The following is a 26,935-nucleotide window of genomic DNA, read 5'->3' as shown; positions in this document are numbered from 1 at the left end:
CTGCAAAATGTGGGGTCAACTCAGTCGTCGCTTTCTTAGTGCAGAGGCCAGATTCATCCAGGCGCCTTCATCATCCTTTCATAACCTTCCATCAGAACTGCAATAGCCATAAGTCACCCAGAACCATTTTATTCGCTTCGTGGCTAGTCTCCATTTGGCTTGGTTCAGACAGTCAGCCGCTTAGCATAATTAAATTTATGTAATCCCTGCACGCCGGTACTAAGGGATCTTGTACTTCAGGTGCTATGTCTCATGAACCTCTTTTCGGCTTCCTGGGCCTACCGCAGTTTTTGAACGTCGCCCGAATTGGGCTACCTCCGGGCTCAGCATGTGAACTATCATTTTTAATTAGGTTTTAACTTGGGGCTGCAGGTTTACAGACTTTCAGGGGCCATCTGCCCAAGCATAATATGTAACCAATACTCTCAATGTAAATGATGCATGCCCCACTGCATGTTCATATGCAACGAGTTTCTTATGTGAATGGATAGTCTTTCATGTCCCCACTGTTGGGTACAATGTATGTGTGCTTTTATTGTGGGTCACATCCTTTGAGCCCCATTCTTGTTGTCTATTGGTGCGAACTTTTGTTACAGTCTCCCATCTCCATCGCTTACGCCACTTTCAGGGTGAGACTCGTACTGCTTAAAGACACTGTGGTGGAACATGCTTCGGCATTCGCACACGAAAAGCAAGTTTCGTGGATAGCACTGTGTACACAGTTGCTGTGTGCAGTAAAACAAACATATTACAAACTAAGTTCCTCTGTCTCCAGCTCATGCTAAGAGGGCTAGGTTAACAAACCAAAAGGGGGAGCAATCCCTTATTCAGTTTTTTAGTCTCCTGTCTCCCAGCCAAGTGGCCCACACCCATCCCTTGAGAGTCAGTGCGTTAGCTAGCCTTTGCATGGCACTTGAACCCACAAATAAGCACCTGTCACTGGGGAGAACAGGCAGAGCATTTCACATAATAAATAACGGACATTAATAATTTCAAAGCAGTATATATTTCTTACGAAGTTTCCACAAAAATTAATGATTCTGGCTGATGGTTGCCGCAGGTGTAATCTGTGAGGCCATGACCTTCTCGCCCCCCAACGAGAGGTGTGTTTCATCTGCCCATAAGCAGCCTGTCAATCACAGCCTTTCCCTGCTCCCTACACTAGCAGTGGCGAGGCGTGAGGTTTACATGAGGGGAAGCAATAACTCCGTTCACACCAAAACATGATGAGGTTGGGGGGGGGGGGGTCGGGGGGCCCTCCGCCGGGAAAATGTGGATTTCAAGGTACAAAATGGTGCTATTTAAGTAGTTTTCTTAACTGAACATTGACTATTCCACAGGTAGAAAAATTGACATTTTTTTAAATACATTATTTTTGAAAAATAATGATTGACTTAAATTATTCTGATAGTAAAATACCTACTCTACATTACTTATATACTAAGTGGGAGTGTAGTATCATCGTACGCCCACAAATCCCCCATGCACTGCCAGCCAACAGCCCGCGGGAGAGATGCGCGCGCCCCGAGAGACGACCGCCGACTGAAACGCGACATCGCCACCTGCCGTGCCGAACTGTACCGGACATAGCCGAAGCAGTCGGCGGAAAAATTCCACCGTCTGCTTCGGCCATGTTCGCTCCAGTTCGGCAAGAAAGCGTTACCTTCGTAGCTTCTACCGCGTATTTTTCCAGCCAATCCCCTCCCTGAACCTTTGTACCATGCCACCCCCCTTCCGAAAGGAAACTACTGCGGCAGCCTTCCTGCTGAAAGCGATCCTACCAGCGCTTCTAAACCTAGCAACGCTTCTAAAATAGCATGATTTTGTGTCAACGAGTTCTTTTTTTATAGCGCACAGCACACAGTATTGGGTCCCAAGAAGATAGTGTAAAAAATACATACACCCAACTGCACGAGCCAAAGTAAAATACTATTCTGAATAAAATATTTATTTAAAAAATACAATGTCTGGAAACTGCCTGGGCAAGCACTGCTTGCCTTGCTTGCCCTGACGAGACGCCACTGTACACTAGTCAGGGAACACGGTCTCGCCAGTTACCAGAGATCCACGATGGCCTGGATGTTGACATCTGGAGAATTCTGGGGTCGTCACCTCGAGGAATAGGTGAGGCCTGCACCATCAGGTCAGGGGCACTCGTGACATAAAACAGGCATCTGGGTGTTTCCACGCCCGACCAGGGTTGCTTACACATGGCTTCTGGGCGCTTCCACGCCTGGCCATCACCTGTATAAAAGATCCCTGCCTCCCAGAGAAAGAAGAATAGAGTGGAGTGGAGAGTTTTTCTACCCACCGGTGAGTAACACCAGCGATAACCGCGCGGCAGTATCAGAGCGAATGTTCGATGGCTGGAGACCTGGCTACCGACGACGAGTATCTTTGGTAGCGATACCAGCGAGGGTGACCTGCGAGAGAGTCTCGAGAGCCTCTTCGGTAGGAGTCGGAACGACAGAAGCGACAGTCTGGGACAGTATTGCGGTGCGGCGTGGAAGATCGAGGAGCGTAGAGCGAAGAGCGGAGTAGTGGAGAGAGATTCTCACTCTGGGAGTGATACTGGCAGTACCCATGTGATCAGCGAGATGTAAAGAGGGCAAGTGGCCCTTGGTTGAGAGAACCGGACCTATCGGGAGGCGATACCTGCGAGTGAAGGCCTGGCGAACCAATCGGGTGAGACGAGCGATGGTTCAGGACTGTGCTGCTGTGTGGCATTGGTGCGTCTGTGGAAGAAGCAGAAAGAGGCGGACAGAGAACGAGCCACTTTCAAGACAAGCTCCACGGGAAAGTGATAGTGTTTAAATAAATGATCAGTGTATGACTAATTGTTGTGGACAGTGATCTTGAAAGAAGTAATTAAATTTATAGTGTAGGCATTAGTAACAAATAAACCTGTACTAATTAAAAGGGATCTCCTTCACGAACACAGTTTCCTCCCCATATTACTCGTAAAAATTTATACTAATCGTTATCTATTAAAGGAATGTCGAATCATAAACCAAACTTATGTAAATTCGCGTGATACTAATAAAGTGTTAAAAATTATTAATTCCAGCTAAGTATAGTTTTTCCAATAACTTTTTTGTTGAATACAAACCCTAAAACATACTGTTTGCTGGCTAATAATGTTTGAAGAGGTCAAACATAGAATCCATCTGGTTTTTTCCCTCAAAGTACACCACAAAGGTGAATGAAGTTCACAATGTCACAAGTACACAATTATTGTGTATTTGAAACCGGACACAGACTTAGAAGTATAGCCTCCAAACCGTACTAAGGGTATTGACTCTTATAAAAATCCAGAGAGGGGTGGCTCGGAATTAAACCATAATCACTTCGAGGTCCAAAATCAAACATTCTATCCATGAGAATAAATGCACTATTAAGTCGTTAAGAAAGAAATAAGGTACCTATAAACAAAAATATTTATTATTCGATTTGGTTTTTTAGTAGCTTAAAATACTTTGAATAAAATCCCTATGATATTCTGTAAAATTTTATAGACCTTATCTCATTCCTCGCTTTTCATTTATGCATTTGTTCATGTGGTTAGGACATTGGCTTTTAAAACCGTCACTTTTTCTACCGTCAAAGCCACACATCTAACCAACCGATTTACGACATGACTTCGTCTGTCGGTCAAAATATTTTTCCAAGTAATTGCTACCAAAAATAAGGGGTTTTCTCTCAGAAAATTATTTCGATGTTGTTTTATGATTTACGTCGTGCTTTTGTATGTTTTGTATTAGCGTATCTTCGGAAAAATTCCTACTCGTGAGTGAATTGTTTGGAAATGATTTTAAAAACTACAATGTTACTATACAAAACATCTGAATGACCGAATACAAACACCATAGGCCTGAATTCTGGTAATAATTATTGCCTGTTGCAGCTAAAACCATAGTTATAATCCACCCATCCGTCCATCAAAAGTATGAGTTTGCCAAACTTTGGATGGGCCGATGGATGAAAATTTTCGAGCCCTCCGAATGGCAACAGGTCATTAGATCCATAGGCGTGCGCACGGTAGGTGCCACAGGTGCCTTGGCACCACCATTAGGGTTAACGTTATTTTATTTTTTACAAGCAGAAATAATACATACTTACAAAAAACCGCATTATTTCCAAAAAAAAATATGTTTTCCAATCGTGTAGAGTTACAGATATGTGCTCATAACACTATCAGTACCTATATCAATTATCAATCGAACCAACTTTACACACGGAAACAAGCACGGTGCAATTACTTGTGTTGTACACGCGGGCCGCGGCTACGAAACTTCTGAAATGTAAATACTTCTCTTAGTTCTCCTCGAATTACATAGAATGCGCGCTCGGTGTCCACTGTTCACTCCACTCGGCAGGCGCACGGAATAATAGCCGCCGTCCGCCAGGTAGCACTACTGTGTAGTGTTTACTTTTACTGTTTACTCATCAGTTTACTGTTATAATGAGTAGGCTACACGAGTACAGCCTGTGTTTGTTACGTTGATCACTCATTAATTAATTATCATTTTATTTTAACTAGTTGACAGTTTTTATGGTTCGTTAATTGCTGTATATCTCTGTCTGTATGATGTATAAATGGGTGATTAAAATTAAAAAGGCCAATCCCGAAAAGGATTACTCGATGACTTATTTACAGTCGCCGACAAAACATTTTTGTTGTATTCCAAAAGTTAAAACTTTTGCCCACTCTTATTTGTGTATTTTTATTATTTTAATATTTTACATATTTGAGGTATGTTACAAAAACTCCCTTGATTTTTTTATTTTAAAACTTAACATTTGAGAATGTTTTTTTCTAGCATTTATTTCGCGTCTTCAGAAAACATGTAAGTACGGTTTTTCAAAGCCACAAGCATGAATTCCGTGCAAACAATTTGTGCAATTTACTTTATGGCTCAACAAAGCTTAAAACTGTAAATAGTTTAGTAGTTTTCCTGGCGATTATAACGTTCAAAGCCATAATTTGTCATAAAAAATGTTAAAATTTTTACATCTGTGTATTTAATGTTTTTGTTCGGAAACACCTTAAATAGCACCATTTTGCGCTTTCAAATCCAAATTTTTCCGGGGGAGGACCCCCCCACCCCCCGCTTTATGCTCGGGTCCGTGAATGATAGGGCTGTTGTGTAATATGGCACCACCACTACTGAAGTCCTGCGCACGCCTATGATTAGATCGATGGACGGATGACGGACAGACAGAGGCAATGGACTATTGTAATTTCGGCCTAATGCTTCTAAACAGAGAAATCTAGAACTATCTGTGATTCCATCCAAAATGGTCGACACATGTTATCGACACTAATGCTGCATAGCAGCAAACAGTGGAATCAAAACGGTGGCAAAGACATGATATGAAATGGCCATCAACAGCAGATGGTCCCTGGTGAACAAACCCTTAATTCTCTCTTAAACCATTCTCTCCCTAGCCCTTTCGGTGTAATATCGTTTGTCAATGTGTGTACTATAATTCCGGTACAGCATACCATAATTGTATCAGACCTACCAGAAAAATTAGTTTATAACTCCATGCTCCCTCTCCTGAATGTAAAGGAATGCTTGTCACTGATTTCATATGTTGACAGTAGAAAAGCGAATGCGGTCTCATTTATCGTACAAGCCCCACCACCAAGATTTACATTGCCGTTATTTGTGGAGATAGTTAATTTACCTATGTTCTGGACTGGCAATGTCTGCTGAGTATGAAATTGTTTAATTCCATTGATCGTTTTAATACTCTGGTGGTCAGTCGAGTTGGTGCATATAAAAGGGGGGAAGTCTGATAAGGCAGTACTGTCCTAACCCAATCAAAGATGGTGGTTGCAACCCCCCATTTTCAATTACTCTCAATACAGTTTACATTACGTGAGTTAATTTTCCCTTATATAAACTTATAATTGTTAACACTGAATATTACAGCATTTGCAAATTAGTAAACCGAGTTATTAATAAACAGTATGAAAATATTCTATTAAGGTTTAAATGTAACAAACTAAAATAAGTCAAAACATTTAAGTTTTCTGAGTCACTGACAAAAGTGTCAGAAAAGTTGATGACAGCTGTGTTTAAAGTTGAAACTGTAGCCTCTTCCCCCATTTTTTTCCTAAAAAGATATACACAGTTGCATCGAGAGAAACCAAGGGCCCAGTGACAAATAATTTTATTGGGCACCCTCCCCTTTAGTTAATGTACAACTTTAGAAACCCTTCGAAATTAAAAATGAAATGAATAAATATATAAATTGAATATTTTCACGGCATAACTGTAAATCTGATCTTCGCATAATGCATAACTTGTAAGGTTTCCAATAGCTATACATGCAATTTTGGTCCTACTAGCAGTGTAAACACACATTAAAAAAAATCGAAACATAACTCTCTTATGCTCGAGCCCTAAAGATTTTTCTCCTTGCCCCCCGCATGGCCCTGCTTATACATACAATAAGATCATCTACTTTTTTTGCTTCCGGGATGGGGACATGGTTTTTAAATATTCGCATCACACTCACACTCCTCCCTTCAACCCAAAAGACCCGTGGTTCGATTTCCAGTGGAGTTAAACCTGGAATAATTATTTTCTGAAAGTGGGACAGGGAGGACATAGTGGGCTTTGACATAAGCCAATGTGTTATTCAAGGAACTCCTGTCCTCCCTCCTTCCGCCCACCCAAATAGTGCATTCTGTCAATGTAATGCTCCTTGATGTTATTGGAATTCCTCTCAAGGAATGATCCGAATGTTTCATTTCACTAGACAGTTCATATAAATGTCTATTTTCTAGAAACTACTATATAAAACACTGGGATCAACATTGACAGGTTAACAAAGAGTCTTTCTTGAGACGTGACATTGTTGCTTTTAGTGTTGATATCACTAGTAGAAGGCCAATCACAATCAGGAATGGGATATTGACCACTGAAGTATGCGTATTTTCCCCTTCCTCCCTTCATCACTATTCTCTGTGGTAGAGGAAGTTGTCATGATGGAATATCTTCCAATAAAACTGCTGCCCTAGTCTCCAAGTTAATAACCTATGCCACATTCCTTTTCACAAAGCATCTGAAGTGCGGATGTCAACCTAATTTATTGTGGAAATAAGTATGCCTACTATAACATAAGTATTCACGAAAAATTTTACAGGCTAATGTGTTTTAGTATTTAAAACACTTATATCACAAGAAAAAAAATTAATTTATAGTTTATGCTTATTTAGCACAAAATTATTTTTTTGTGTACTAGAGGAGGAAAAAAATAAATTTTGTGCTGTGTTTGTTGGTTCAAACGCCTCCACACAATGCAGAATCAGCACCTTGGTGCACAATCGGGCATGTAGTGGAGACATCTGCCATGTCGGTATAGTACTGCATACGTGCACAGTCAGCACGACGACATCTAAACCTTGAGTAAAGTGTCATTGTCGTATGTATTTACTTAGTATTAGCTTCAGAGGCTTTGTTCAACGCAGAAACGTCCACCACGGCAGTATATTGCCGCACATCACGTGCACAGTCAGCATGCAAGCATCTACGTCTTAAGTAAAGTGTTAGGGTTACAAGTATGTGCTTTAGTTTTAACTGCGGGGACTTAGTTTCACAAGAAAATGTTCGCCACGTCACTCTTTGGAAGAGACCTTCACTAGCAATCTAATCAGTGCCGCCACTGGGAGGGGCCACGTTAGTACAGAGACGTCGATCCGATACCAGAAACGGTCAGGAGTATGATAGCACTGTGTACCTCGTGCCAGTATTAATAAACCACTATAAGTTATCCGTGTATACTTATTTTCATTTAATATGGTATCCTGAACAACCCAGTGAGTCCTTCAGTCAGCACGCCTCTGTCTCTGGTCACATGGCCAGACTTAACCCGGGACCCACTTATTTCCTTACGGACTCATAATCTCCACAGGGATGCAGACAGAGCTTTGTCAATATCTTTCAAGAAATATCCTTTCCTGTCCTATTGTTTATTTATAAATAATTGTGTGGGTTTTATTTAATATATGTATGTTGTTTTTAAGGATATAATCAGTTTGTATATACCTGTATGGCAGGAATGTAGAATTGGTTTGTGTGATAGGGAGGGAAATTTTTTTTTATTTTAACAATTAAGTTTTATCAAGCGAAATTCATATATAACTGATCTTATTTGAAGTGCACTTCAATCTCAGAATAGTTCTTCTTTATTACAAATATATAAGCATGGGCTATATAAGCATAATACAAGTTCTGATGCAATAAATACTAAATTTTGCCATATTTAGTGTGAAAAACGAATTTAAATTTCAAACAAATTTAACTAACCAATCTGCGATAGGTCTAAATTTATTATCGATTCGCGAATTTTTATCTGAATATACATAACATAATATAAGGAAGTGAATAATTTATGTCACTGGCCTAACACAACCAACTATCCACACTACTTTACAGTATTTAAACAGAGTAAACAACAAGCAAACTAATTATCGCTATTATATTTAAGTATTTCAGAACCACAATGGAGAATCCAATCTCAACAATTTTAAGTTCCGAAGAACAATTAGCTCTCAAATCTGTACAGAATAAATTATTCAGCCACCAAATGAGGTAGCTGAGAAATCCCAACCATTTGTGACATCATTCCGATAGTGTTCAAGGATAGAATTTATCAATTAGGATTGAAGTAATGCCTCTAGAGGAATTATTCCGACAGCATCAAGAATAAGGGCCCTTGCCCCTGACCAATCATATCGTCACCAGTAATCTTGATGTCAACGAGGTGTTAAGCCCTAATTAATTAGTTCATTTTGCTTCTTACGACGAGTTCCTGTTCATGGTGCAAATCCCAGATGTCCCACTGAGGAGAGGATAGTTGGAAACAGAAGGATACCATATTGGTTTCTATATTTGTCTTTGTTCAGACAAATATCTCACATTAAGATATTTTCACAGAATTATCACAGCTATAATTTCTTAAAATGAGTTCAATACTAAATAAGCACCATTGTATTTACGAGAAAACAGTGGCTAGTCCTGTGTGTCAATGGGTTGGGTTAAAGCTACCCTTTTTCTTAAGATAAAATAAAGTAAAAGAGGGATCAAGATTAAGCAGTTAGGGAAAATTTGTAACTAATCCTCACAAACTATTTTTCAAAAATTTATATTAAGTAAATTATTTCTTTCGTAATTATATATTAGTTTTTGGCACAATGTAAAAGGTTCAATACCGAAATATCGTCCCCCCCCCCCTTTTCTGTTTTGTGGTGTATAGCCCTTACAAGAAACACTATTCTTCGTGCATTAAATTTAAATATACACAATGCTTTAACAAAGCCAATTTTTTAAAACTAATCAACAGAAAATATTAGTTTGCCTAAAAACTGTTGAAACCGAGATGGCTTATTTCTGTAAATAAAGAACCATAATTACTGTCACTGTGTTGGCTATCGGCAGGTGATCGAGCACTACAGCAAGGCGGAAATGGATCCCCGAGTGTACATTGCGGCTCTGTTCATCCCTCTGGTGATCCTCTGCGGGATCCCGAATCTCAAGCTACTGGCTCCAGTGTCTCTAGTCGCCAACGTCTTCATGGGAGTGGCGCTGCTCATCACGGGTTACTATTTGGTCACCAACATCCCTCCTATCTCGGAGAGATACCAATTTCTACCCATCACTGGCATGCCAGTTTATCTGGGCATCACAATTTTTGCGGTTCAGGCGATTGGAGTGGTAAGTTTCTGGGGGATGGCTGTGGCTCATACAAAAATTTATTCAATTACTTTGCAATAAACAGTTAGTTGGATTATTGCATACATTATTACACATACGTGTTTCAAGATGAAGCTAATACAATGATAATGTTAGGATGGTGTAATTTAATGGGTGTTTTAATATTAATTAAATTTCTGAACTGTGCTAAATGTGGTAAAAATTTATATATATATTTATTTTACTGTCGATGTTTTAGCTTTATGTATGCTTAAAAAATTTGTTTTAGCAAGTACATGAGTAAATTTCTCTATAAATAAATATTTGTACCATCGATTTTCATAGGTTTTTATGAAAAGAAGATGAAAAGAATAGCCCACTAATGTTTCAAATGGTTTTTAAAAACAATGCATACTAATATCACCATAACTATTTTCTTTCCTGAAAAAGAGACCCTTTCCACCATAGAAGCACACAGGATATTTTTTCACCTTTAGCACCGGTCATATAGATACGTCTGGCTTCTTCCTATCCTTTGCATTAGCGTGTCTCGTCAGGTTGTAAAGCACGAGTTTACCTGTGAACTAATAGCGCTAGCAGTAGTTAAAACCCATAATTAATATTGTATTAAATAGAGTTTCGTATTAATATTATATTATTCCGAATTCGGTCTCAATAATTGAAATTTTTTCCCAGATTCCTATATTTTCATTGGTTTCGGTGCTAGATAAATGCCTCATCTGAACCAAAGCCTTACAATTATTCCGAATTTGTTATTTATTGAAGAGATGTTTCAGGAATATGTTTTGAAGTATTATCAAGTCAGAGGTGTAGCATAGTGGTAAAGTGCAAAGCCTGACAATCTGTCTGCTCGGGATCGATACCCCTGGTACTGCTTTATTTACATTCAAATTTTTTATTTTAAACAATTAATAAAAAAAATGAAATATATATATTGACAACGTACCGACCATGGCTTCTAAGCCCGTGCTCCGCACCGCTGGTACCGGATCCCATTTCGGAGCGCGCCCCTAGCCCAGCCCGAATTAGTCAAACGAGCGCCACGGGTGTGACCTCAATAAACTCGAATAAACTTCAGGAGACCAAAACCCCGGGGACTCGACTTCATAAAACAGTCAAAAATTAGACACTATAACAATAGTAATTATTCATAAGCATTAAGCAAGTGCATCGTAGGTAATCCGTGCGAGCACCGCACGCACGGAGTGGGCAACGAACCTAATTACCAGTCGCCACGGCCACTGGCCTTAATTACAGTGCCCGTGAACCTGATCAAGTCAGGTTAGGAGAAATCCAACCTAAACAATTTACACTGAGACAATTTGTCACTATATTGACAGTCGCCAACTTGGTGCGACATTTCAAATCATTAAATAATACAAAACAGCTGTTAAGCCTTAAGCACTCAATTACCAGGTGCTAGATTTTAATTAAGTTTCCTGGAATGTGTTTTTGTGTTAAAATTCAACCAATTAATATAATATAAGTTTTTGGCCCCGTCTCACAAGGGAAGGGAGATTTCCCCCCCCCCCCTTGCGAGGCGGCCATGTTCGGCAGTCTCCAACCACTCAGCGCCAGGTCAAGACATGTTCGTCCGTGAGCAGCCTTCACCTTTGTGCTCACCGACCGCTCCTTCTGTAAGTAATGTAATTATGTAACCTTCTAATTCGCTGCTGCTCACATCGACTCGGCGTGTATTCCGTGGAGCTGGGCCTATCCCGACCGTCTTTTAGTGATTCCGCACCACGTCGCGGATCACACCACTTACGGTACTGGCCGACTCCAGCCACAGTGTTTTTATTTAATTCGCCGCGCATATGCCTGCCGGCTCCCACGTCACCTAAAAGTTACAGCTAAATTAGGGTCACGCTCGTCGAGCCCTCCCAGACTCGTTAACTTTCGGTGCTGGCCGTCTCTAGCACATATTAATCACGTTCCCGCGAGACTACCGGGTTGTTGTAGTGTCGTGTTTTGTTTTAAAGTGTAAATGTAATACGGCATAGATGCAGCACAGCACATTAGCGTGGTTTGTGTAGCGACTTTGTACCACATAGTGTATGTGTAGGGCATACCAAGTACCCATGCATACCACCGGAAAGTACATGAATTAAACACCCTTTAATACAAACTGTGTCGTCTACCGTCATTCTGCACCCTTCCGTCCTCCACACGGCCGAGCGCCGCAACTCAGGATAGGTTTCAAGCCGCGTACCTGGCGGGGCATGCGAGGGCAGAGTACCCACGACCCACCATCAACAGCCTAGTATCGCACTAGCCTGGCGCCCCCCAGACATCAGCAGCACCACGAAGCCCGTAGCGCCCGTTAGGCACCTCCGGGGCCTTAATCAGAGGTCAGATGATGGCAAATGGCGCCCTTGCATTGGGCATAATTAATGGAACCAAAATCACAAAAATTGGTTCAAGATCGGACAAAGGCCAAAATCACGAAGATCAGACATTGGGAAAGAAGACTGCCATTTTGGACGTGCGCTGTGGAATTTGGCGTGCAGAGGAGCAGCGACAAAGGGACCACCCAGAAGAGCACGTCACCGCCCGCGTCAACCCTCCGCCAACATTCACTTTCATGACCACCACTCCCCTTCTGTCCTTCAGCGAACATCCTAGCCTGCGAAACCACCCCCACCCCCTCATCACATACTCGCGCTCTCCGCTTTGTGCGGCTGTCTGGGTGATCTCAGCCGCCTCTACACACGGCTATCCGCACCCCCCCTTCGCAGCGGCCAGTCTCAGCCCTCCCTTTTGTGCGGCTGTCCGGGCGCCTCTCAGCCAGCGGACGAATCAGCGCATGCGCCAACACTCCCTCTCCCTTCTTCCTCCACTGGTAGCAGTTTGTCAACAAAGCCATGTGCGCGAGCGGGACCAGATATCCACATCAAAACCCCGCGCGATGCAATAGCAGACAAGCTCAAGCCGAATACATGTGGAGTCTGCTACTGGCCACAGGGCAGGGATCTGATGACGGGAAAGACAAATCTACTACAGACTTGCAAATGCGCGCTGGACAATAATTCGCCGACAGTCAAGACTGAAGCGCTCCTGGAATCGTGGCACGACAGCACGGGAACACAGACACAAGTGAGGACACCACTGGTGAACCACAACCCATTGCTGGTCTGCACCACCCCGGCTATCACCGCCCCTCCGATCACCCACACCTGCGACTGGGGCTTGCACGCCGACCGCGCAACGCACGCGCCGGAGACGACAGAGGCCAAGTGCATGTGGCCTGCCCTGGAAGACCTGGCACGAGTCCAGCCACCCAGCAGAGGGACTCTGCCGGAGTTCGCCGGAGCCCCACATGAAGCCCCAAGGAAATTCCTGGCACTGTGCGAGGCGCGTCTAGTCGGGTGCCGCACGCACCCGTCGGAGTGGACGGATCGGGTCAGCGAGCAGCGGCGAGGGGCTGCTCGGAGCTGGTGGAGCATGTGGGGCCGATTCGCGATGCCATGGAGTGAGTTCGCCCACACACTCAACCACAGATTCGACACAGGATCGTCCCTTATCAAGTGCTCCGCTCACTTCTACGGGACACTACAGAAGGACGGCGAGGCGGTCGAGGCATTCATAGCCACGAAGCTCCAACTGTTCCGTCGCATCTTTCCCGGCACCGAAATGTCCAGGGCATTGCCCGTCATCACCGGCCTAGTGAGGGACAAACTACAGCCATTACAGCGCCGCTGCCACGCCGGTGACATAGCGGAGTACGTGCAAGAAGCTCGGGATACCGAGCATAACTTCCAGTGGGTGTGCAGGCGCGGCCAGGCCACGAACATGTGAGGGAGTGACAGACCACTGGAAGCCCGGCAGAACACGGCACCACATGACACGCCCTCAACCAAACCAGAGGACCACGAGCCATTGAGATGCTGCCATATTGGAGAGCGGATCGGCCGCCGCAGGACGCCGGAGCACAGGAATAAGTCCCCCTGTGTCGCTTGGGGTGCCCGCGTGGCGAACGACACTGGCACAGTGAGTGCCCGCTGGGATACCGGGCAGCACAACCTGCCACACCGCCGCGATAGTAGGCGCCTGCGAGACCACATTCGCCACAGCGCACCAGCAAGCCTGCGCCGGGAAACAGCCCGCGGGGGGACCGGGATTAATGTACCCTCCCCCTGCACCATCCTTCAGCCCCATGCCCAGTGAGGTGGCCGCCCTCCCGACCTTGGGACTGCTGGGCCGCCCGCTGGACAACCTATTCCGCATCCCCGTGGAGGTTAACGAATGACCAGCAGCCGCGCTCATCGACACCGGAGCGAGTGACATGTTCGTGTGCCCCTTGTTCGTGCCCGTCGGCGTGTTGCGCCCGGGAAATGGCGGACTGCGCCTGGCCACCACAACGCACATTGGGCGGATGCTCGGACAAGCCGAGATCGTGGTGAGTACCCAGGAACTGAACAGTTGTGTGTCCGCAGTAGTGGTGCAAGATTTGTTCGAGGAGGTGGTTCTTGGATTCCCCTGGCTGGCCCAGCAAGACGTGGTCCTGGAGCTGGGACCTTCTCGCCCCAGCCTGGTGCGGGTGGAGAGATATGTGGTGTACGCCCTAGGACAGACGCCGCTCCACCAGGACACGGTACTGACCCTAGTGGACTTGCGCCACGACATCCCCCCCACCTACCAGGCTGAAGTAAATAAGGTCCTCGCTGCCCAACCCGAGGTGTTGGCGGTAGACGGGCCCTTAAGACAGACCACTGTCACCGAACACCGCATCCACACTCTGACCGATGACCCACCTCGCGGCTACAGGTTCCGCGAGCAGCGGACCATCCTGGAGCAGGTGGACGAGATGCTGCATAGCGGCGTCATCGAGCCATCACACAGCCTGTACAATGCATGCATTGTGCTGGCCAACAAGAAGTATGGGACCTACCGTTTCTGTGTGGACTTCCGTCCATTAAACGCCGTGACCGTCAGTGCCCCGCCCCCCCCCCCCCCCCCAGATTAGCATCGAGGCCACCGTAGCCAGCCTAGGAAGGGCCAGATCTTCAGCACCTTAGACCTAAAGTCCGATTACTGGCAGGTGCCCATGCGATGAGGGGACCGGGAGAAGACAGTGTTCACGGTGCCAGACGGGTGGCGGTTTCAGTTTCGCACCATGCTGTTCGGCCTGAAGTGCGCTCCTTCCACCTTCCAGTGCATGATGACCCGAGTGCTAGAGGGCTACCTCGGGAAGTTCGCCCTAGCGTACTTCGACGATGTCATCGTGTACTCGGAGAGGTGGGACGACCACTGCCGCCATCTGGCCTTGGTCATGGAGCGGTCGGCCACGAACCACCTGACAGCCAACACTGCCAAATGCCATATCGGAGCCACCGAGGTCGATTTCCTGGGCCACGTGGTCAACGCGGAGGGGAACCGACCTCAACTAGGTCACCTCCAGCAGATCGCGATGGCAGAAGTCCCGCACACCCGGAAGCAGCTGCAGTGCTTTATCAGGTTGCTGAACTGGCTCCGGAATTACACGCCCAAGTCATCGCGCCCAGGTAATTGCGCCCCTGACGGACCTGCTGTCACCCCAAGTCCGCTACCGCTGGGGCCCGCCCACTCAGGCAGTATTTGAGGCTGTCAAAGACACCTTCACGCGGTGCCACACTCTGGCCCGCTTTGACCACAAGCGCCCACTCGTCCTCCAGGCAGACGCAAGGGCCCTGGGCACCGGAGCCGTGCTGTACCAGGTGGACGACCTAGGAAAATGGCAGGTGGTGGACTGCGCCAGAACGAAGTTCGGCTCGGTGGAGAAGAGGTACCACAGCAACGAGCAGAAGTGCTTGGCGGTGGTGTGGGCCGTGAAGAAATATTGCCCACACCTGGAGGGCAGGCATTTCACCCTCCGCATGGACAACCACTGCCTCACCTGGCTCCACACAATGCAGGGGAGGAAGGGGAAGCTGATATACGTTGGGCACTGCTCCTGCAGTCGTTCGATTTCATGGTCATGCATGTGCCAGGCGCAGAAAATCAGCTCCCCGACCTGCTCTCGCGCGAGCCAGACTGCAGTCGGGAGGTGCTGGACGAGGAGGAGTGGGACGAAATCCGGTCCCCCCCCCCCCACCCGCGCCAGCACAAATGCCGACGAGCTCCCTGCCTGCTATCGCTTCACGATCAACGTAGAGGGGGCTGAAAGCCCGCCCAGCACCGAAGCCGACCTAGAGCGGAATGTCCTCACGGCCCATCACGGGATGCCGATAGACGCCGCGAGCAAGTGCGTGGAGGAGACCACCCCTCATGGCAGCTCCGAGACGACCGGGTCCTGAGCAGATCACCAGGGGAGACAGACAGGTGGAGAACCTATGATCTGGAGAGCCGTCTGCCCGTACTACCACTGGCCGGGGGTGAACCGGAACGTCTGGGTCTACGTCCGGGTGTGTGAGACCTGCCAGTGCCGCAAGGCCCGCCGAGGAGACGGTACACAACAATAGCTACCTCGCCAGCCGTCGGCGCCATTCCAGATGCTCGCGCTGTACGTGATGGGGCCGTACCCCCACTCACCACAGGGTAAGCACTTCCTAGTGGTCGTGACAGACATGTTCACCCGCTGGACTGAAGCCTACCCCTGTGGCAACGCACGGGCGGCTACCATCATCGACGTCCTGACGCGCGAGTTCCTCGCTCGGTTCGGCTACCCGGAGTCCGTCCTGATGGATAACGGAAGCCAGTTCCTTTGAGCCCGGTGGAGAGGGTGGTGCCAAGAGGCACACATTGTCCATTACACCATACCCTCCTACCACCCCAGGGCCTACCCGACCGAGCTCAGGAACCAAGAGCTGAAGGTCCAACTGCGGCTGCGCCTAGGGGAGGACCACACCAAGTAGGACCGCCTTGTCGCCAATACACTGTTATGCATCCGACAGCGCGTGAATGTGGCCACTGGGATGACATCAGAGGAAATATTCCAAGGGTGTTACCTGCCCCTACCCGGCGAGTTGGCACCCCACGGTACCCCACAACCGGGAGAGCACCAGGAGGAGCGCGACTAGCATCGCACTCAAGAACACAATGCGGCCCGAGCGCGACAATCGCACTATAGCCAGACCATAACACCGCAGACAGCGCGACCACCGGCACAACTGTAGGCCGGCGACTGGGTGTACACCCGGGCGTTCCCCCTGTTGGCAGCACCGTGCAACTACTGCGCCGGACTCGCCCCTCGCTGGGAGGGCCGCTATACCTTAACACGGCGCCTAGGGACGATGTCCTACATGTTGGACCTAGGCGGCCGCCGCATACAAAAGATCCACCGGGACCACCTGAGAGTGGCAGCGACACCTGGGAACCACTCCTGACCGAACCCGACCACGGGAACCCAGCTAACGAGCCAGACACTCCTCCCGACGCACCCTCACCCGGTAGTCTCGAGCGACCATAGGAGACCGCCGAGGACAACACTCGGGAAGGGCAGGAACACCTCACCGACGGAGAACTGGAGGCGGACCCACCACACGTCCCCTTCGAGGTGTCCTGTCCCGCTGCAACCCCGCAGCGAGGGAAGGCCCCCGAGAGTGAGCTCCCGCAGAGACACTCACCACACCGTGCCGGCTGAGGAGGGGCCGGCCGCGCCATGGCCGGTGCCGGGTAACGGAGGTCACAGAGGAAGACCACGAAGCCCGTAACGCCCATTAGGTACCTCGCGGGCCTTAATCAGAGGTCGGGTGATGGCAATATATATATGTATATATATAACTAAATTTCTATGAATATAAATAATGGCAAACAATATAACGAATGTTAATTAAAAATATTTTTTATTCTTTATGAACTGTATTATTTACAAACTTAACTTAATACGACCCAAACACGAACAAAACAATTGGGCCACTTCTAGTAACTGAATTTACAGCGAACTTAAATGAAGTTAAACTGAACATTACTACTAGTAAGTTAGTGAAACAAAAGAAATGTTTTGTGAAGTGATAAAGTGTAACAGTAGTTTAAAAATGTCAGGTAATTTTTAAGGATCTTAAGTTAAAAATGTTTAACGACTGTGTGCTGAAATTGGTCTGTAAGAATTAACAGAAATAGTTATATTTTATCTTTTTCCTTAAGAATTAAGGGAAGCACCAATCAGAGCACAGTAGAATGTGTTGTTGGCAGGAAATAATATTTCGTTGGAAAATGACGGTTATAATGTAGTGCGAAATGAGTAGGAAATAAAAAATTACTATCATCATGTTTAGAAATGATAAAATAACATGGCACGAAAATTAAAAAAAAAAAATCTGTTTGGAATATTATGTTTTGTGATTTCGTAAATTAATTATTCTGATTTTTTCATGGTTTTTTTCATAATGATAAGAGTGTGTTAATATGTATTAACAATTCCTGGACATATTTCTCACTCTAAAGCCATGTTATGGTGGTATTATCTGCTGAATTTTCCCATGGGTGAAGTTAGGAAAGTTTATACCCTGTGATTTCTCAAGGAGGGTTCCTGGCCACGTGGAGAGTGACAGCAATTACGAAATGAACAACAAATACAGAACGATGTTTTAATGCAGAAAAGACCATTTACATTGTGCTGCCGATGCAGGTTGGGTGAGATTGGTCTCCCTTGGACTTGACAGAGGAAACAGGGGAAGTTCGGCGGCACACACAACCACCTGCATTCACAGGTGGGGTGAGTGGGGGGCTAGATGCCTGGATATGGTTGGTTCTTGGGGCTTCCCTGTTTGTGTTCTCCATGGGGTTCGTACCTGCTGGATACTAATGTTCTCCCCTGGTGGTCACTACACGCAGGTCATCCCTGTGGACCTTGGTGGGTCGTCCACTAGAAGTGTGCACTGCATAGGAAGAAGGGCCGGTTTTACATAGGACTTGCCGGGGCTCCCACCAGTAAGGGCTAGGCGCACAAAAATTGAGGGCAACTGCTGTTAGGTGGTGCTGCTTTACATATACCCATTGGCCGGGCTCGATGGGGTCGGGTGGACGGGTGGACTGGGGAGTGTTAGCTTTGAGAAACTGAAACTGCTCCTGCTCTTTCTTGGCTTCCTCTCACATTATCTCGAGCTCGGGTCATACTACCTCTCCCCATGCATCTTAGGTGGTAGTAGCTGCTACCCAGCACTCTCTTGTGAGGGCTAAGTTCTGTCTCTATAATAACTCTGCTGGCAAGTGGCCGGCGATGGCATTCATGCGCCTTCGCAGACAGTACAACAGTTTTGGTATGTGGATGTCCTATTTAGAGTGGTCTTTTCCCAGGTGGAGATGGAGCTGAATTTTTATGTCCTGGTTTCTCCATTCTGTGGGGTTGGCATATTGGTTATAAGTGGATGTAGTGGGTTATGCCCCATCGATGGCCGTCAACATGCCAGCGCCTTCCCCCGAACTGGCAACCATCGTCTGTTAGTAAAATGTGAGTAAATCTATAATGGGAAAATATTTAGTGCTCTAGTAGTGCCCCAATTGTGCTGGTCCGAACATTGGACACAGGGAACACCTCCATCCATTGGGTGAAGATAATTGTGATAACTAGGAAGTGCTTTCCACTTGGTGTGCATGGATATGGACCCATTTTGTTCTGCGCCACCATGTGCAAGGGCTTGTGTAGCCACCTGTGGCACTGCTGCTCTATACTGTGATACAGGTGCACATTCCTCTATTGGCACCTTATGTCGCAGGCTACACCAGGCCAGTTATAAGTCCAGTGGAGTTCCTTCTGGGTCTGCTCGAACCCTGGGTGGCCCGCATGATCATGGTCGTGGAAAAACCATAAAATAAGGGAAAATTGCAAACTCAGGCACATATGTTCGCCAGGAATTCATATTACCTGGGACTCTAGACTTTATTGCCCCTTCCAGGCACCCTTGGTATGCCTGTAGTTACTCCTTGTGTGCAGATACTCCGGTTCATGTGGTAGCATCTGTCTTCTAAGCCTAGAACAAAACTTGGAGGAGGTCGGCCAGGTTGTCGGGACAGTCAGGGTCAGGAATTATGGCTGGCTGGGTGGTGGCATATAGGGTGGCTGTAGTGATATTTCCCATTAGGGTCGGGAATTTCCCAGTGATGACAGCAGGTCTTCCCAGCTACCATCGTCCCACTAGGAGACCTTCGGTCAGGGTGATGCGACAACTCATCTGCCAACTGATTCTCTCGCCCATGTAATGTTCCATATGGAAGTCAAAGTTATGGAGTGTGAGGCCCACCTTGTGAACTTCAACTCGCGCCCTTGCACAGAGTCCAACTACATAAGGCACTAACTGTCCAACCTCAAAGTGAAGGCCCTACTTTAAAAGTGGTGGTGGTACCTCCGCACTGCCCACACAACTGCTAAACATTCCTGCTTGTTCACGTGGTACCTACATTCAGCGAGCCCGAATGTTGCACTGGAGTACTCAACAAAATGTCGCTCGCCCCCTTCCCCTAGCCGGTACAGGACTGCTCTCATGGATGGCATCGGTTTGGAGGTATATGGGATCCTCGGGTTGGAACCAAGCTAGTGTGTGGCACTCTCGGAACAGGTGTTTCACATCACTGAGGGTGTGGTCTGCCTGGCTTGTACATTTGAACTTAGATTTGGGGGATAACATGTCCGAAATCGGTGTGGTCACACTGGCGAATTTGGCCTAAAGTTCTGGAGTCTATTTAGGAGCTACAGTAGCTGCCCCTCCTGACAGGCGACGATAGTGCACTGGTCAGCCCTTCAGATGCTGTTGGGGTTGTCGGTGGTGGCAGGTGCTCAGTGTTGCTCCCAAACGACCCAGTATGGGACATCGATGCGTGGTGTGTGGCACACCTGCCCTTTCTGATAAGCAGCAGACTGCGTGCTTTGATTGGGCGAGTGGTGCAGGGACGGTGGCCAGCAGGTATGCCGCCCCCTACTGGAAGTATCCCGACAGAGTTGGCCCCTTCTTTGGCATCGTCCACAGCTCCGCCCTAGTCGGGCACACCGCATGCCAGTGGTACTCGACTATCTGGCAGTAGCAGATTCGCGGTGGCAGCTCCTCTCCAGCTTCATGTCGGCCCTCCCGGCACTTGTCGTGTCATGCAGGCCATCTAGGCTGTCCATGCCAGTCCATGACATGCCCTTACAGTGGGTTTGCTGGAGGGGTCGCTATCTGTTGGGTCGGCAGACCCACATAGAGGACATCATTAAGGCATCTTACAGACTCAGTGGTGCATGGGTCACAGTGGAGTGGTATGGAGTAGACAGTGTTTGTGATGAACTGGCCTTGGTCTAGGTGCTGTTTTATCTCCCTTGCAACAGTGGCTAACTCCTCCAGGCTCCCACCGACTGCAACTCGGAGGAACGGCAGAAACTCAAGTATGATTAGTTCCACGACGACAGGGAGAATGTTGCACCTCCCCACCCATCACCAGGTGCTGGCGAACCCTGACCTTCTTCTGTATGCATGACTCTATGCTCTCTCCCTCAGCCTGCGCGTGACAAAAAATTTTATATTGACTGGCCATACATACACATGGTCCATCAAAACCCCTCTCCAGCAGTGTCGCAAATTCATCCCAGCTGGCATAATACTCACCAGTTTTGGGGACACCACGTAGCTGTCAGCTCACTTTTTCAGTGAATTGACCTGGCAAAAGAGGTCACGGCACAATCGGATGAATATTCGCGGTCACTCATGGGTTTACCATGCAAATTCCAGTAGTGAGACAGGCCTTCCGCAGCATGGCGAACCCATCTTGATGGCTCGTGATCAGGTTGTGTCAGCTGTAGTTCACATCAGTTTCACATAAAAAGTAAATCGTAAAAAAAAAGTTTTCTTGCTTCTCGGTGCACATGCAGTGTTTGATAATTGCGCACTCATGACATGCAGCTACCTCCCCTGGTAGGCCGCGGTAGTTGGCCGCCTTGCACACGACGACCGCCTCGCGCCATTATTCCCCGGCGGGACTCCACTGTCCAGCTGACAGTTGCAGCATGCTCCTGAACCTTCCTCAAGCAACCTGCTCTCCCTGCATGGCAAGGAGCACCATGCGCAACTGCCCTCTATTTTGATAGCAACCTGCGTGACATTTGACATTTTGACCCTCGCGGTGGATCGATATGTTGATGATAAGGCATGGACAGGCAGGAAGGACCACCCTCCTCGCTTCTGGTTTAAAGGCTCATACCTGCTCGCTTCTTGCCCCGCTAAGGCTCACTCCGATGTGTGGTGTTGTGGACTGGCGTTGTTCGGCTAAGTTCAGCTGATTTCGGCTCGGCTCGGCTGACACTATCCGTTCGTGCTCGGCTGCGCTCATCGCGATGGTGAGGTGGGAAGAGGTGCTATCCCTGTGGCACTGAGATGAAAGCTGATCTGAGTATAATACCTCCTAACTAGGTGTGCTCTTATCTCGCGCAACAAGGTGATCCCACGCCGTCATGGTGTGCCATCTTCCACTCTCTCACTACATCTGTCCATACACCTTTTTTTGGACTTTGAACATTTTTGTTTTAATTTTCCATTGATTTTTGAAAGTTTTTAATTTGTAAGTTTGTTAGCCGCACTAGTTGGGCACCATTTGTCATCTGCTGTCCCGTGGGTTAAGTTAGGAAAGTTAATGCCTAGTGAGTTCTCAAGGAGAGTTTCTGGTCATGTGGCGAAAGACAAACATTACAAAATTAAGAACAAAAAATACAGAACAAAGTTGTTTTAATTCAGAAAATACAGTTTAAATGGTACTACCACAGCACACTTTAGAACTGCTTAATACACTTGCTTGTCCAACGCAGGGCCAGCGTGTCCATATAGGCGAATAGGCAACCGCCTAGGGCACCAAGTAGCTGGGGGTGGCGCAGCATGACACATAACAACTGATATAATATGTTTAACGATTATTGAAACTAGATGAAAATGGATTTTTGTAACAGTTTGGAATGTTCATATTGATATAAGTAATTATTTTAAGTCCACGGTGACCTGTCTATGATTTGTAATAAGTAAAAAAGTAAAAAAAAACACAGGCCTGCTTACATTTGATTGTTGACAAAATCTTAGGCTTACGTGATGTATTTTGTGGCAAGGATAATTTTTTTGATGGTGCCTGGCCGGGGGGGGGGAAGGGGGGTGGCATTAAGGTTTTTCGCCTAGGGCGCCAATTTACCTTGCACCGGCCCTGGTTCAACGCCTGGCCGAGTCTATTGTCAGATGGTTGCTTCACGATCGGTTCAACACATTGATGTTGCGCGCGAACAGGATAGGCTGCAAACACGTGTATAAACTTCTATATTGAGACCGATACTGACAAAACGAAGGCTGTGGCAAAGTATTGTAGAAATGATAAGTTGAGAGACTATATTTATATGGTAATTGAAGTTATCTTATCCCTGGTTGTGGGACAAGGCAGTGGTGAGCCTCAGGGAGGGGGGGGGGAAACCCTTGGGTGCTTCGCGCCTAAGTGTCGCTGTCGAAGATCTCCTGCAGTCACGCGACACACCTGATGAGCCAAGATGAGCTGTGGCCGTGTGTCTCTGGGTCGATCACCAGCGATGCAGGGTCCGGGTGGATGCCAGGTATGAGGGGGCGGGATATCGATGAGGATGAGGGGACAGATAGGTGGTTTGATTGGGGAGAGGAGAGTCGGGGGATGGGGGAACAGCATCTCAGCAGTCGGTAGGTGCTCGGGTGAGTAGGGGACCGGCACGAAGTCGAAGGAATGCAGGGGACTGTACATTGGGCTGGGCGCCACCGGGTCGTCAGGTGCCGAGAAGTAGCCCAGATGGTATGTAAGCAGCTGCTCCTGGTCCTTGCTGAGACAGGCACCGCACCTCTTGCCATGCCTTTTACCAACCCTCTTGCTCAGCATCTAAGGAGCAGCACAAGAGAAGGGGTCGATGGGCAGGATGATCCTAGAGCGAGTTCCCGAAGGCTGCTCCAGGGGAGGGGCAAGAGAGAGAGCGAGAGCGAGAGAGCGAGAGAGCGAGAGAGCGCGAGAGCGAGAGAGCGAGAGAGCGAGAGAGCGCGATAGCGCGAGAGCGAGAGAGCGCGAGAGCGAGAGAGCACGAGAGCGAGAGCATGCGAGAGCGAGAGAGTGCGCGAGCGCGCGAGAGAGAGAGAGAGAGAGAGGGAGCACTACCATCCTACTTGCTATGCAATGTTTGCATAGATTATCAGACAGGAATGTCATTGATGGTTGCTCCGGGATGTGGCCATGTTGGGGTAGGCAATGAAGTAGGGGGGGATCGGTCGTCGGCTTGGAGTGTCGGCCGAGGCCATAATGGTGGATATGACAAAGTTAAAAATACAATGGAAAAAGTATACGATCAAACATTATTAAACATGATTGCAGTCTAACCTACTGCAATACGAATGTTTCAGATTTTGCATAAGCTCGGCTAGATGAAAATTATACTAGAGTCACAGTTGTTCCTTAAAGTTTGACAAAGTTATTACTCGGTTAGATTGCAAACACATATATTACACAGTCAAAATTAGCTAAATCGAAAACACGTTTACTAAAGAGTTAGTACACCAGGACACTAAAGGCTTGCTAAAAGCCCTTATCAACAACAATTAACTGGCGTCGAAGCCTGGAAAAATGTGTAAGGCTCAAGTCCGCTGTCCGAGTACTTTGAACATAAAATTTATGTAATATGCCCGAATATCCCTGTTGGGATTTAAATGATTAAGCGAAGAGCCGCACGTAAGAACATACGTCTAAGTGGGGTAGAGCGCAGAGCTAATTGAAATGATTAGGTAAACTTACGACTATGGCAATTAACTGGAAAGGTGGTGCGAAAACTGTAGTCTCTGTGTTCGCAAAGTGACCGACCCCTGTGAGCTCCCGGCGGCAACTGGCGCTAGAGTACCGCGCGACCTTGCGCCAAGACGCGTGTAGTGCGGGAAAACATCCCCGACCAGTTTTGGACTTAGTTGTTAAATTTGAAATTACATGATTATTTTACAATTGCACATAATTCTCATATTATTTCAGTATCTTTTAATTGTTATTATTTTAGTTACGAAAAGAGGAATTACATATTTAATTACACACTAGCGCATATCCACACCCGGCCGAGCGCTGTAGTCGACTTGCTGTTCGTCGCGGCGCACTTTAACTCACACGGCGGACATCACGCTCGGGCGTGTTCATTGCACTTACAAGTAAGTGTTGTTGGGACGTAACGGCCTGTGCGACCCAGAGGGAGCACCAGCGGCTGGCGTCAACCTTATTTTAGGAAAGCATTTACATGTTTGGTCTGTGAATGGCCCAGCACTGGCGAAAGTCAACAGTTAATAAATGCAGCTTCCTGCCAGAGGATAAGCTCGCATGTAAGCCCATTGACTACAAGAGTAGTGAAGCTGAAATTCGGGAATGTCCATTTGCGAAAGAAAAAGTATATGTTAAGCAGTGTGCTCTTTAAAGCTGCACCGAGGTGAGGCCGACCACGGGACCGATGAAAAAGGATTAAGATGTACTTACAGTAATGCAACTAAGCCAGAAGAACAAAGCGGTGAGGAACCCGTGGCATGTGCGCGGACGCATCTGGCCTCTGAGCCCGGCAAGATCATGACTGGTGCACTTTCTGTAGCTGCCATCGTGCGAAGTACACAGAGTGAGGGAACGATTAGGGCTGCGTTTTGTGGCCTGATCACACAGTGAATGAACTTTAATTAATTAAGAAGGACAAGTGATGAGATTTCAATTAATAATTAACGAAAACATAACAAAGTTTGAGAACTACATTTAGCTGTTGATATCCACATTGCATGGAGGAGGCACATATGGACATTGCATAGCCACGTGGGCAACTATCATCACATTGACCCCGGGGATGTTCTCCTCGCAGCACTATATTGCACCAGTCTGCCTCGGGGCACTAGTGTAGCACTTACACACATTACAGGGTAGGCATTAATGTGGCATAATGGCCTGTGCGACAGATGAGAACCGATGGTTGGTGTCAAATGTCCCCCTCCATCGAGGCTGATATGTGGCATCGATGCCTCTCTCACATATACTGGAGCAGAATACTAGATCGTGACCCAGGGTCACCAATCAGGAGCGGGACTTTGGACTTATGTATAGTGGACGTTTGTGGCATGACCACATGTAGTAGGCCAAGCATACCATCATGCTACACCTTGGACCTGAGTTCGGGAGTTGCATCTGTGTGTATCCACATTCGAAGTCCCTTAGGTGACTTGGTGCTCTCAAGGTCTGGGTCAAAACACCTAAAGGTTGCGTGACTGCAGTCACTACCAGTTTGTCTCGTTAGGTGGAGACATGGTGTTGTCCCATTGATAATTGTGCAGTTTTTTTGGGGCCCTGTGCATCTGGGTCGAATAGACTTGTGTGGGAGTGACTGTGCTCTCTAGTCTGTCATTGGGTGGTGGTATGGGTGGACAAGCAGCATCTCAGGGCCCATTCACTATGAGTTCCCCAGGCCAGTCGCCCTCCAGCGACTCACCTCTCTTTGCTATCCCTGATTCCTGGTGGCCCTGGAACTCATCCGTGTACATCCCCTCAGTCTCTGGTTCCACTCCTGCAGAGTCCAACTCCACCACTGACACATAAAATGTGGCGTTGCTTCAATTAATGTCCAGTGGCCACAATGTCTCCTCTGGTTCGTATGGCTCCTCATACCCTGGCTGCCAAATGAGTGGTTCCCTTTCTGGCATCTCCTGGAACGGGCTGATTAGTGGATTCATTGGTGGTGATTTGGGCATCCTGTGTTCACTCTCATCAGAACCAGTGGGTTGGAATGAATGATATAACCATTAAATGACCTACTTTTTATATATTAAATTTAAATATCCTTGATCCTGAAATGGGTATAGATTCTAGGTTACAAGCTGAAATGTTGCAATTTTTAGGTTCAAACATAGACATGTGTCTCATTTTTCAAGTACATGGGTGCATAACCAAATTCACCTTGAATGAAAGTTATGCTAAAAAAATTATTAATTAAAAATTATAAACAAAAATCCATTTCAAAATGCTGACAATACCTATGAATTAAAAAATCAAAATAAATAGCATTGCTGTTTACTCACCTGTTTTTAATGGCTGGACCACTAAACCCAACTTTAACTTGATATGAACGTAAACAAACAAAAATAATAGCCAATGGTTGTAATTTAATTTTTAACGAACTTTAATAAAGCTAAACTTTGCTTAACTATGTGAAATTAGGGAAAAACAGGAAATGTCTGATGAAGTGAAAAAGCTTAACAGTATTTTAAAATTTCAGGTAAATTTTCCGTCGTCCGGGTTCTTGTGTTCGAGATCCGGCGTGGTTCCTAGCG

The 26,935-nt window shown here is 46.9% G+C and overlaps 1 protein-coding gene across 1 annotated transcript in view; it reads left to right on the top strand.

The window, feature by feature from the left end:
• LOC134538555 (proton-coupled amino acid transporter-like protein pathetic) overlaps positions 1 to 26,935 on the top strand; it is a 163,846-nt gene that overhangs the window by 46,554 nt on the left and 90,357 nt on the right. Inside the window, exon 5 of the mRNA XM_063379977.1 lies at positions 9,453 to 9,728. Coding sequence (XP_063236047.1) covers positions 9,453 to 9,728 — 276 coding nt within the window. The remainder of the gene's footprint in view (positions 1 to 9,452; positions 9,729 to 26,935) is intronic.

Source organism: Bacillus rossius, chromosome 13 (genome assembly GCF_032445375.1).
Source record: "Bacillus rossius redtenbacheri isolate Brsri chromosome 13, Brsri_v3, whole genome shotgun sequence".
Lineage (NCBI taxonomy): Eukaryota > Metazoa > Arthropoda > Insecta > Phasmatodea > Bacillidae > Bacillus > Bacillus rossius.
This window is presented reverse-complemented; position numbering and strand designations above follow the sequence as displayed.